The sequence below is a fragment of the Pimephales promelas genome, chromosome 2 (assembly GCF_988280905.1).
Source record: "Pimephales promelas chromosome 2, fPimPro1.hap1.1, whole genome shotgun sequence".
Lineage (NCBI taxonomy): Eukaryota > Metazoa > Chordata > Actinopteri > Cypriniformes > Leuciscidae > Pimephales > Pimephales promelas.
The window spans coordinates 41,533,916-41,547,878 of NC_142770.1; the positions used below are offsets into that span (position 1 = coordinate 41,533,916).

Sequence of the window (13,963 nt, forward strand, 5' to 3'; positions counted from 1 at the left end):
TGTGAAGTTCTGACTTTTCCTTTAGGATTTATAGGCTTTTGGGTGCATTTTGTCATGCCCCCTTTTTTAAATGACCCTGTTATAGCAAAACAAATGACAAAGTTCAACTTTTTTGGATAATTATTGATCTAGAGAGTCCAAAGAATTGTCCCAGACTGGTCTGGTTCCGATCGGGCAAAAAACCAGGGACTAGTTCGCAAAAGTAGGTTTTTAACATATTCGTGAATATTTAACGAACAATTTATTTGATTGACAGCAATGGTTCTTGAGGCAAAGTTGTTCATCTTGAGGAGATCTATCAATTGATGTACATTTTGTGGGGGTGTGTGCAACACCACGTGATTACAGAGCAATAAAACTCGTTAGCGCCAACTAGTGGCCGATTTCTTTCAAAATTCTTACAGACCTCTAGGGCCATGAATCGAACATTCCCAACGAGTTTCGTTCCGATCGGCCTTCGTTAACCTTGTTTCATAGATGCTCAAACTTCATTGGCCGATGGCGGCCATGATTTTTGAGATACACCAATGTCCTCATACACATACATGGGGCCTTGGACCAAGACACTGCATACCAATTTTCAAGTCAATCGGACTGACGGTCAGGTGTTTATCTATTTTTTTCATTTTATAGCGCCACCTAGTGTTCAATCGTCGCAATTTTTTTACTGTCACCTCAAATTGAACTCTTACACATGTGTACCGAGTTTGGTGAAGATATCTCATTTACTTCTCGAGCTATAGCCATTTTAGTAAAATAGGCTCCTCCCACAACGTTTATTTTGCTTCCCCTAGCGACCGGAACGAGAAATTTCAACATTTTTTTGATAATTATTGATCTTTAGACTCCAGAGAACATTTCTGCACTGGTTTGGTTCCGATCGGGCAAAAATCCAGGGACTAGTTCGCAAAAGTAGTTTTTCGACAAAATTCAAAATGGCGGAAAATCTATCATGACGGAAATGAAATCGGATATATACGTTTTTTTCGTCAGGTGACCAGCTTTCCAACGATATAAGACACTTGAGTGTACGACTTACGGTCTAGGAGTTATGAGCAGTTTCGCGCAATTGGTCGCTATAGCGCCACCTATGGGCCAATCGGGCTCATAATTTGATAACCTCTCCTCGATTTTTGTACTACCATCTGACAAAGTTTCAGAGCTGCAGCACTTACGGTTTGGTCTGCACGATGCGTTTTACGGCAGAATAATAATAATAATAATAAAAATCAATACAATTACAATAGGGTTTCAGCACTTCGTGCTTGAACCCCTAATGATGAAGTCTTAGGCTACTTATAGATTGTGGCCCAACAACTGCTGCCTCTGGTTTTAAAGTCAGAACTGCTTCATGTTTTAGTTTCTTGTTGAATCCGGTGTTGAACTCGTGGAGATTTTGGAAGCTGTCTTCCGTAAAATGCGCAGCACAGAGAGCTAGATTACCATCGTCATTTTCAGGAACATAATCAAACATAAATAGTATCCATTGTTGAGGAAGTATAGCGTCCATGGAAAGCCAGAACACAGAAGACCTGACAGCTGCGTGAACACACTCGACGTGCCACAGAAATATGCGCATGCCATTTTCTGCATAGGGAGGGGTTGATGCAAATGTGTCATACCATAACAGTACCAGCGACGTACCATAACCCAGCTGTAGTCCCAATCGAGTCGTTTTTGTAGGCAATTATACTTCCTGATTTTTAAAAGACGATATCTCTGCTTACATTGAACTTTCAGTGCTGCAACTTTGCAGATACTGTTCATGCACCAACAGCAACATTACACACTATTTAACATGAAAAAACTGAAATCGCAGTCAACCCCCCTTTAAAGACATAAATGGACTACTTGCACTGAGCTTCGTGACGCACTTCCGTTTGGAAACAATATATATCACTTATATCCAGTTATGTTTACTTTCAATGTACTGTGGTTGAACAAACACCACCTAAAAAGAGTGTCTGTAATAAGATTTTATATTTTGGACATTTTTATTGACAGAAGAAGGGATATTCTGATGTTTACCGTGTGCAGAATTTTCAAAACTCATCGGAACATGAAGTTTAAATCCAAACCAAGGCAATCCGAGAAACCTGCGGCTGTTCAAAATACGCCATTATTTCACCGCAGGGTGTCAGTGTTCGTCTACACTAGTGACCGCGACGCTGAAATGTGAACAGATGAATAACATCAGTACGAAACACAAACATTTATTTATTTGGATTAAATATTGTGATCATTCAGTGTCATTTTTCAATGTCAATCGTTTTACTATTACATGTTCATGCCCAAAATGCTTAATTAATATTCAGAGAAGTTGACTGTCATTCTCCTCTAACTGCGTGCGTTCTGATCGTAGGCACCTCGCGATCATTCATTCATTCAACTATTTTAAAAAGACAGGAATAAGCACCAATGTACTTTTTATTAGTCAAATTCATTAAAAAAAATGTAAACTCAAGTATAGAATATAAGTAGGCTAAGAGAAAACTACTGTTAATGAGAAGAAAGAAGACTGCTGCAGGTTAGTGGAAAAATATATTTAGCCTATTTATTATTCAGAATGGAAGAGTTGGAAAGAAAATATATTTATAGGAACATTTCAGCAGGCTCGAGATAATACAGAGATCATTATTCATTGTTTTAAATCAATTGGCATCCATAAAACGTAGTGATAATCTGCATTCTCATGTATGGACGTGCGATGAACACTCTAACCGGAAACTCCCGGTATGTAATAAGTAAAACGCGGAAGTAGTTGTGCAAGTAGTCCATTGTTTACACATTTAGCTTACCAGCCTGGGGCTCGTTCTTCGTACCTCGCTAACTCAGTTAGCTGGATTTGATTGTTGGCGATTTGGCATGATCTTGGATCGTTTGGTTCTTCGACGCTCATCCTGGACTTGCTGTCATAGCAACAGGTGCGCTAGCTTGAGCCTGCTCACGAGCAGGCTTATTTCATGTAAACAGGATTAGATCGCGGCTTTATAAGCGAAGGTGACGCGTTAAGTCTGTCGTAGCCATGTCTTGTCCATTTTTACGACAGCAACCTGTTGCGGAAGGTGCGAGGATAATTCGCAGAGCTTTTCGAATTAATCGCGTATTACAGGATAGACAGGATCCTTTAGCGCAGCGCGACAGTGTAATTTTTGAGAGATATCGTTTTTCTCGACAGGGTGTTATTTACATCATTAATTTGCTTGAACCTCACATTAAATGTTCAACACGGAGGAGTCGGGCTTTGACAACTGCACAGACTGCATTGCCCTGAGGTTCTTTGCGAGTGGCACGTTCCTGTACACTATTGGAGATGCAGAGAACTTAGTGAAAAGTGCCGTCTGTCGTGCCATTCGCAAAGTTTACTTGGCATTCAAGCAGTTTTTAGGGGTTTTTGTGTTATTTCCAAGCCACTTAAGACCCCAGGTTGTAAAGCAGAATTTTTTTGCTATTGCAGGTACTTATAATTGTTATGACATGCAATCATGACCATGCCAAAAAGTATGACTAACAGTATGTGTCCTTCAGGCTTCCCTAACGTGATTGGTGCCATAGACTGCACACATGTCCCCATCAAGGCCCCACCAGGGCCCAATGAAGGGGATATTGTGAACCGAAAGGGGGTTCACAGTGTAAATGTGCAGGTAAGTTACTATTACAATTTGTAATATTCCAGATTAATCATATATTACATAAAAAAAGGAACGTAATCAAAAAGTATGCAGTTGACTGACTAAAATCTCTTAGATGGTGTGTGACGCTATGTTCCATATTACAAATGTGGAAGCAAAATGGCCAGGATCTGTGCATGACTCAAGAATTTTCAGAGAGTCACATTTATGCACATTATTTGAACGTGGTAAGGGAATAAATGTCAAGCTCACATTATTACACACACTTATGCTGAGCCTAACAAAACTGAATTTTTCCATTATACAGGGGATTTTGACGGGATCCTGCTTGGTGACCGGGGCTATGCCTGCAGGCAGTACTTCATGACGCCATTCCCTGACCCAAACCCTGGACCACAAACCCGTTACAATGCAGCTCTAGCCAGGACAAGGGCACGCATTGAAATGACCTTTGGGCAACTAAAGGAAAGATTTCAGTGTCTGAAGGGTCTGAGGGTTGCACCTGACAGGGCCTGTGACATAATTGTTGCATGTGCCATATTGCATAACATTGCCACTATCAGAAAGGAGAGGACCCCTGTGGTGGAGGTGCAGCCTGATGATGACCTCCAGCCAGTGCACTTGGACCAACCTAGTGGCAGAGCTGCACGAGACAGAATCGTGGAACACCATTTTTGAATATGTAATAAAAGACAAGACAAAAATGCTTAGTTCCTGGAGTTTTATTTAAACAATTCCTTATAAAGAAAAGCCAGCAAGTCATCTTTTGCCTGCAATAAGAGATAGTTATGTAAAGTCAGCCATACTACTATGTGTCAAATGGTGTATTAGCACTTACTCTGAAGGTCCTTTTGAAGCAACTCAATCTCTAGTGCAATTTTTCTCTTTTTCAAGTTGTCAAGTTCAATTTCTCCTTTTAGTTTCTGTTTTTTCAGGTCAAAATACTCGATTTTTTGTTGAAGATGCCGTTTGTATAGGGAACGGATGTCACCCTGTGTCTTTTTGTGAAAGAAAAAAAGGGTCAAAACATGACTCATGCAACAAAAGTAAAAAGTAAAAGTACAACACTGTCCACCTCTGTATCACTTCTTTGTGCAGACTCTTCTGTAGGCCTTTCTGTAGGCCTTTCTGTAGGTGTGGACTCCTGCAACTCATATTGCACACAAAAAGAATAGGTACACAAGTATATACAAATTAGTGTTAAGTTATTTATGCATTTACAGGTTCTTCCTCCAAAGGACAGTCATCCGAGAGGGTTTCTTCACTGTCCTGTGCAATGGAAATAAATGGGGATTACAAAGTGTTGCACTTTATTCCCTTTATGCAAGTTAGAAAAAGTACACAACTTACTGCATATGCTTCAGCCACCACTTGCTTGGGAACAGGTAAAAGGGTTGGTGTATTATGTAAAACTGCACAAAAGAGGGGAACCAAAAAAAAAAAAAAGTCATTACAATTAAGTACACTGTAAAAAATATAACGTGCTCAATAACCCATGGCAATATATTTTCCATTAAAAGTTCAGAAGTTTTCACTTTCACAAACGGTTGAAATAACTGTACAAGCCATTTGGATTATACTTCATTTAATGCAGCAACAAATCATTTTACAGTGAGAATTGAAATCTTTTTAGCCTACCAGTAATAAAGGTGTTGCTGCTACTGGTCCCTGGCTTTGGGTCTGAGGAAGAGCTGCCGCCAGGGATGCCCTCCACAATGGGTCGGTTTTGATTCAACCCAAGGGCCAGCTCCTCTGCTGGGGTATATTGTGGTGGTGCAGGACCACCACCTGTTTTTTTTTTTTCAGCCTTTTTCTTGGTGGCTGTTATAAACAGACAAACACATTATTTAACAGTGGCTTTTAAAAAGAGGAAAAAAAGGGCCTTTTTAAAATAAAGACAGTATAAGATTTAAAGGCTACCATTTTGTAGAATATTCTTGTACTTCACTTTTACTTGTCCCCATGTTCTAATGGGTCCCGCGGAGGCTCTGACATAAAAGAACAAAGTAAATATGCAATTATTAAAATGCAAAAATACATTCTATAGAAAGTGATAGAAACCATGGACAGCACTTACGCATTTAATTTGTCTGCTACTTTTTGCCAGCCCTCTCTCCTGGCTTTTGCAGACTTCGAGGTGTTCCCTGTCGTTTTAATTAAAGATTGAAACTCCGCATAACCTTCCATTAAAAGCTCTTGTTCTCCTTGAGAAAAAAACTGGGCGCGTTCTTTAGCCATGCTGAACAGCCAATAGCAGCGTTGCTGATCATTGTTTCTGCTATCGATACATGTCTCCTTTTAAACCAACGCATGAACGCGCAATTATCTCAGATAACTCAATCCAGCGATACTAATCATAAACAACAGGTGTGTTCGAAGAACCCAATTAGCCGGATCATGATTAGCACGATGATATTATCTTGGATGTCTCATTTGATCTCGGATGTTTTAAGCAAGGTACGAAGAACGAGCCCCAGGTCTGACATTCTTTGATCCCTGCTGACGGTAAAACTTGTCCTAGGCTTTGACCATAGCGTCCGGATAACGTCCACGGACACAATGTACACTAAAAAGTAAATTAATCGTTTACCCAAGGTAAAATTATAGAAAAACTATTTCTTTCTAAACAAAATGTCCTTCTTATGCGTGTATTCTTAGAAATATAACATGCAAACTTCCAATTACCTCATTTTACACTTATATAAGCTATAGAAAATAAAATAAAAATAAAAAGAGTAGAAGCATACTTGTTGAGCCCAATAAATCCATCGGTCTTGTTCGTCTCGTTAATTCTAAGGCTGTTTATCTGCCTGTAGGAACATTAAAGATGTGTTGAATATTTACACACCACTCATTCAAATGCATAACATATTTGTTGAGATATGCCAGAGATCCTACTTAGAAATGATGATTTCATGGAGGATTTCACGAAACGTTTTCTGATGTCGACCGTTGACCTGCAGACTTCCTTCTACAGGGATGATCTATGGAAATTACACTTAAACATCACTTCAGTCATTTTTGTATGTTTAAGAAATAATTCTGCTTAAAAATCAGTGACTAAACATCTATTTACATAAATGGATATAATATTTAAAATACATTTTGAACTTATGTATGTGTTAGGTGCATTAAGTCACCCTGTGCCCTGTAAGACAGTAAATAGTATGCTTCTACAATGAAATTGTATATGGATAAATTGAGCACATACTTTGAGAGCGATGGCCTCATTAGCACCATTTAAAACTGAGAAGACCTCTGCAAAAGTCCCCTCGCCAATCTTGAGACAATGTTTCATGCCAGCTGGAGGGACACATTCAAAAAAACGAAGTGGTCCGCTCTGCTGGCATTCCCGATATATTCTATCAGCAATGCTGATATGCTCATCACATGAAGTCTGGAACACAAAGGCAGAGTAAAAAAAAAAAAAAATGGGAGAAAAGAGACATCATGGAATAAAGAGACTTATTAATTTTCTGAGAAAGTAACAAAAACAATCATTAAAATTTATATTGTTGTATATATTGTAGACTGTACATTATTCTATTATACTTCTTACACTTAAAGGATTAGTTCACTTCAAAATGAAAATTCTGCCATCATTTACTCACCCTCAAGTTGTTTCAAACTTATGAATTTCTTTCTTCTGTTGAAAACAAAAGAAGATATTTTGAAGAACGTCGGTAACCAGACAGTTGATGGACCCCATTGACTTCCATAGGAAAAAAAATAAATACAATGGAGGTCAATGGGGCCTAGGGCTGTGTATTGGCAAGAATTTGGCGATACGATATGCATCATGGGTCACGATTCAATATATTGCGATATATTTCGATACTGTCCATAAGGCGATATATTGGGATTATTTTTTTTAAGTAGGACTATAATTTTAGAAAAAGCCATAAAAATAGGCAAAAAGCCATTGGTTAAATGTGTTTTTAGAAGTTGGTTATAAACTTAAAAATAGACAGGGGGGGTGGGGAGGTCGCACACCAGACGAGAAGCGCAGCGCTGCAGCGGCTGCACCACGCAGGATAACTCCAGGTAGGCTATCCCACACCGGACGTGCACTTTCTCATCAGTGTATGGCCAGCAATATTGTTATGTTTAATGACATGAAATGAAGGTAATGTCTGTTCTATGTTATGATTGTACTGCACAATAAAATACAATCGTTGTTTAGTCTGCAGTCTCCGTTCACTGAATGAATTGAGAATCTTAGCTGAAAATCCAATAACATCAGCAATTGTCATTCAAGCAGCTGATTTCTGTAAATGGATGCAAAACTAAATGCATATTGCAGGATAGGGCGAAGTCAGGAGACATTAGCAACGATTTGAGCCAAAAAATAATTTAAATTTTATATAAAACTATGTAAATGGCGCTCTGTGGCGCAGCAGGATTTTGAACACGGCCCTGAGCCGTTGCTGGGCGCCGCGGACAGACGCCGAATGGCGCCGCCGGTGTACACTCATAGAGAATAATGTGTTCGAATTTTAAAGATGTGGTGCTGAGCTTCTCGTCTGGTGTGCGACGCCCTTATATACTCTCTGCCGAAACCCCCGTTTCACTGTTGCTCACGCGACGGTCCTGCTCGAGCTTCGACGGGCACGGCTACTGCTTGCGGTGTGAATGAACGCACTCATTGATTAACATGCCGAAAAGAATAGAGCAGGAGCCGGGTCTTGACACTGGGTTCAGCCATAGCCATGTTGTTTCTAGCAAAACGTTAGGCTAGTGGTGCGTCTGGTGCGTCTTTTGTGTGCATAGCCACAAAAAAAAAAAAAAAAAAAAAAAGATATTGTGTTTCTGAAAATCGATACAGTATTGCACAATAAAATATCGCGATACTCAAGAGTATCAATTTTTTCTTACACCCCTAATGGGGCCCATCAACAGTTTGGTTACCGACATTCTTCAAAATATCTTCTTTTGTGTTCAACAGAAGAAAGAAATTCATAAGATGGAAACAACTTGAGGGTGAGTAAATGACAGAATTTTCATTTTGAAGTGAACTAATCCTTTAACATACACAAGCATGCAATTACATTAACAAAATCCATTCTGTGTGTGTAAATGTATATACATCACAGACAAACAATTAGAAAAATTAAACAAAGTCTTTTGAACCTTTTTTTGCGTATGGAAGCTTGTTTCTGCCACAGAATAAAGAAAAAATTAAAAAGGTACTTTTTAAAAAGGACTTTTTCTCTCACAAATCTGACTTTCTTAGAATTGCAAAATTAAATCTCAAAATTAGGAAGGGGAAAAAAAATCTTCTGACAATACATCAACATTTTCTCATGTTACACACACACACAAAAAAACAATAACAATAATAAATACTGTTACTTACAATTTCCATAGTTTGGCTGGGTTGTGCTGGACTTTCGCAAACAGTGAAGCAAAGGGGATCTTCTAACCCATTATTGGAACTACAGAGATAGAAAGTATTTCACTGATACGGAAACAAACAACAGTTACGACATTCTGATTTTTTTTACAAAACATATAATAAAAATTACACAGCAAATTCATCAGCAGATGTTTTTGCATGGCCTTTCTTCATCGGGACTTCAAAGGACTCATCATCATTTTCATCGCTGTTGCGGAGTATTAATTGTTTATATATTTTAGCATAAATCACCAATAGTTTTTTTTTCTCCTCTCTCTGTAAATTAGCAGCCATTACTCACCTCTCATTTAGGTTCTCTGCTGAGGATTCTCGGTGTTCTGGGGCTCGTTCTTCGTACGTTGCTTAAAACATCTGAGATCAAATGAGACATCCAAGATAATATCATCGTGCTAATCATGATCCGGCTAATTGGGTTCTTCGAACACACCTGTTGTTTATTATTAGTATCGCTGGATTGAGTTTTCTGAGATAACTGCGCGTTCTCGCGTTGGTTTAAAAGGGGACATGTATCGATAGCAGAACCAGTGATCAGCAGCGCTGCTATTGGCTGTTCAGCATGGCCAAAGAACACGCCCAGTTTTTCTCCCAAGCAGAGCAAGCGCTTTTAATGCAAGGTTATGCCGAATTTCTTTGGCCATTTCTAATTTCTAATGTCTTTAATTAAAACGCCAGGGAACACCTTAAAGTGTGCAAAAGCCAGGAGAGAGTGCTGGCAAAACTAGAAGACAAATTAAATGCGTTTGTGGTGGCCATGTTAAATGTTTTAATAACTTATTATTATTTTATTTTTATTTTCATAATTTCATAATTACTTTGTTCATTGTAATGTCGAGTCACCACACTATAATAATGGACATGATGAAAGTTAAGTACAAAAATATTCTACTTAATGGTAATTTTACTAGACCTTATAGGCCTACTAGTCTCTTTTAAAAAGGCACTGTTAAATAAATGATTGTCTGTTTATAAAAGCAACCAGAAAAAAGGCTGAGAAAAAAAAAATGATGCTCCTGACCCTGGCAGAAGAGCTGACCCTTGGGTTGAATGTGAATTGCCCTGTTGTGAGGGGCATCCCTGGGTTCAGCTCTTCCAGACCCACATCAGGGACCAGTAGCAACACCTTCATCACTGGGAAATGAGATTTAAATTATCTTTGTACACTATGAAATAATTTGTTGCTGCATTAAATGAAGTAGACCTATAATCCAAATGTCTGGTTTAGTCATTTCAACTGTTAAATCTTGAGTAATGATAAATTGCTTTGTCTTGTGAAAGTAAAAACTGATAAACTTATGTTAATGTAAAAATATTTTGCCATGAGTTATCAATCACATTGCACTGGAGAGTGAAGAAAACTTCTCAGATGACTGTCCTTTGGAGGAAGTACTTTAATTTAATTGATGGCTTTAATTGATTTCTACTTGTGCCTATGCCTATTATTTCTGACAGGAGTCCACATGTACAGAAAGGCCTACAGAAGAGTCTGCACACAGCAGTGATACAGGGGTGGGCAGTGTAGACAACTTTTGCTTTTTATTTGTTGCATTTGTTCCCTATATGAGTCTTCAACAGAAAATAGAGTATTTTGAAAAAACAAAAATCAGGGGGAGAAACAGAACTTGACTAAGAAAAAATTGCACTAGAAATAGAGTTGCTTCAAAATAAACTTCAGAGTAAAATCACACAGAGTACTATTGCTGACCTTGCATAATATCTTTTAAAAAGATGACTGAATAACTGGCTTTTCTTTACAAAGAACTATTGAAATAAAACTCTAAGCAAACAGAGTTTTGCAAATTTGTCTTGTCTTTTATTTTAGGCTTAATTAAACATTTTTTTTTTTTTTTTTCTGATGTTGGCAGTGTTGTGTAATATGGCACATGCAATGTCACAGGCCCTGTCAGGTGCAACCCTCAGGGTTTTTAGACATTGAAATCTTCCCTTTAGTTGGCCAAAGCTCATGTCATTGTGTGCCCTTGTCCTAGAGCTGCATTGTAACTGGTCTGGGGTTTGGGTCAGGGAATGGGGTCATAAAACACCTGTCTCCATGCAGGATCCTGTTGTAATCACCTGTATAATGGAAAAATACAGTTCTCAGCATATGTAATACCGTGAGTTTGATATTTATAACTTTCCTACCATGTTCAAATAATGTTCATAAATGTGAATCTCTTAAAATTCTTGAGTCATGCACAGATCCAGGCCATTTTGCTTTCACACTGATTTGTGATATAGAACATGGTCACACACCATCTAAAAGATTTTACTCAGTCAAATGCCTTTTAAAAAAAGTGATATAATATTCCAAATCTGGAATATTAAAAATTGTAATAGTAATTTGGCTGCACTGTATAAGCCCCCTTTCTGCTCACAAAATCCCTTCATTGAGGCCTTGATGGGAACATGTGTAGTCGCAGTGTATGGCACCAATCACGTAAGTTAAGCCTGAGGGACTGTAAGTCATAATCGGCATGGTCATCATGATTGCATTATCTTCATTAAAAATTATAATATACCCTAAGTTGGCAAAAAAAAAAAAAAAAAACTAAGAGCACTACTTTGTGAATGGCACGACAGAAAGCTTATCAAGTTCTCCGCATCTCCAAATAATTTTAGGGCAATGCAAACATTTTGTGCTGTTGTTTAAGCCCGATATCGAATCGAACATTAATGTGCATTTCCAACAAAATAATAATGTATTTAAACGACACCCTCACGACGATCGTTTCACGAGAAAACAAAAATAAATCTCACTATCGCGCTGCGCTGAAGGACTTCCGTATCAGCCGCGATCTAATCCTGTTTACATGAAATAAGCCTGCTCGCGAGCAGGTTCAAGCTGACGGACCTGTTGCTATGACAGCAAGTCCAGGATGAGCGTCGAAGAACCAAACGATCCAAGATCATGGCAAATCGCCAACAATCAAATCCAGCTAACTGAGTTAGCGACGTACGAAGAACGAGCCCCTGCAGGTTGAAAATGTGAAATCTGTAATGTTTTCAACAAATATCTGCCTCATAAAGTATTATTATTATTAGCATTTAATGATATTCTGATAATACAGCCTTTCAATGAATATGTTAAAATATAATTATTATCATTATAGACAACTCTCCAATAATTTCAACCTCAAGAGTGCAGCGAAACTTTTTGCTTTGTGATTTTGTGTGGATTTACAATACTGTGTGCTTACCTAACAGTTTGCCATGCTTTTTTATTTTTTTTTAATCATACGCTGTCATGAAAACACCATTTGACAAATGAATTCATTAAATGACTGCAAACTAAATATACTATACACATTTCGCTACGTTACCACGCTGAAACTACTGTTATTGGTTGTTTCACCGGTTTACTTTGATCATGATTGGTCAATCTTTCTGTCTTCCAGGAAACTGGCCAATGACAAAATGCGCGCCTATTTTAGGTTTGAAAATACATCCGTTATTGTTTGAGTCGGTGTGTGAGGTGAGCATCTGCTCTGCTGATTATTACCCCGTCGGACACGGATTATTTTATAAATTCTTGTTAAATTCTTATTTTGAGCGAATTTGAGTTGTGATATGTCAATGAAGGACAAAAGCTGGAATGTGAACAGAGGATTATCAAACAATGTGAAATAAATGCAAAGTAAGTGCAGAGTTTAGTGCAGTTTTCCTCTGGCGCTCTGAATACGGTTCAGCAGTGTAATTCACACAGTTCACCACAGGAGGGCGTTATTTCCGGTGAAGCATTAGGGATGCTCGATAACTTCCGCCGATCATAGAGTCCAATGCAATACCGAGAATTTATGTTGAATTTTATACTCCATGGTTATACTAATGAAACGTTAGTCACAAAAACAGATAAAACAGACACCCCTCGTTGTGTTTATGCTTCTTTTTAAAATTATATTAAATAAACATAACTATATATAAAATTACATCTAAACATATGTACGTTTCGTTTCAAAGACGGGAGGACAGTAAATATTGAAGACTCCGCCATAATCCCGTTTTCTCCGGTTTTCCTCCGCTTTAATCTACACAACCGGAAATGGACGAGCATCCTTACGTCAAATGCGGAACTTATGCGTGCATATAGCCCATATCGCAGACAGGGGCGGCGCTAGGGGTGGGCTAAGGGGGCTGTTTTCAGTAAAGCCCCGAAAGTTTTTATTTCCTTGCATTGTACACACCATCACTGAGAGAATTTAATTAATTAAATGTATATTTCTCGACTCTCGCATCACAGCGTCCGTCAACATACGCATTGTCATTCACAACCGACAAGAACCGCCCACTCAGGCTAGTGCTTCTGACGAGTAGGGGGAGGCTGCAGACCTGGAGCCGGCAGTTTTACGCCCCTGACAGTTTTAAGCCCCTGTTGTTCCTGATGCATCCAGTAGGGGGAGGCTACACTTACAGATCTATAGCATCAGACCTTCTAGAAGCGACATGAATTTAGGTATTTTAAATAATCTGCTAAAGTTATTGTTGTTGATTGAATTGTAATGATGCAATATTGATTATTTCTAAACGATAAGCTATACGATTCGATGTCAATTCAAACGATGGGTCTATAACTTACAGTTTTTTTTACAATCACTTTGACACTATTTTCAGAACCTTGATGTCATTTTTCAAAACACAAAACTCAAAACGGTTATCAATTGTAACACAGGCTTTCTAATGTTCAAAACATTGCATTGTGCATTCACATTTTTAAAGAAATCTTGCACTTGCACAATCATCGGTTCAAAAAACAAATTTACTGTGAAATAGGCCTAAACAAAACTAGCTCACCCACACACAAGCAACCGATTCACTGTCATTTTTCGTACAATCATTACGTGAATGTTGTAGAACAAAATAGGTGATCCAGGTTTCATTATGGCACTACATGTACAGTAAACACATCTCTGTAAAGCAGTTC

The 13,963-nt window shown here is 38.4% G+C and overlaps 1 protein-coding gene across 1 annotated transcript; it reads right to left on the reverse strand.

Annotated features, from left to right (window-relative positions):
- Window positions 1-4,557: 4,557 nt before the first annotated feature.
- LOC120466770 (uncharacterized) lies at window positions 4,558-9,671 on the reverse strand. The gene is made up of 11 exons (XM_089122758.1): window positions 9,329-9,671; window positions 8,989-9,067; window positions 6,844-7,029; window positions 6,531-6,616; window positions 6,380-6,442; window positions 5,710-6,198; window positions 5,553-5,620; window positions 5,271-5,453; window positions 4,983-5,044; window positions 4,854-4,901; window positions 4,558-4,776 (listed from the first exon to the last, which is right to left on the reverse strand). The coding sequence occupies exons 6-11, from the start codon at window positions 5,868-5,870 to the stop codon at window positions 4,666-4,668; spliced, it is 633 nt and encodes a 210-aa protein (XP_088978884.1). The 5' UTR covers window positions 5,871-6,198; window positions 6,380-6,442; window positions 6,531-6,616; window positions 6,844-7,029; window positions 8,989-9,067; window positions 9,329-9,671; the 3' UTR covers window positions 4,558-4,665.
- Between the last annotated feature and the right edge of the window lie 4,292 nt (window positions 9,672-13,963).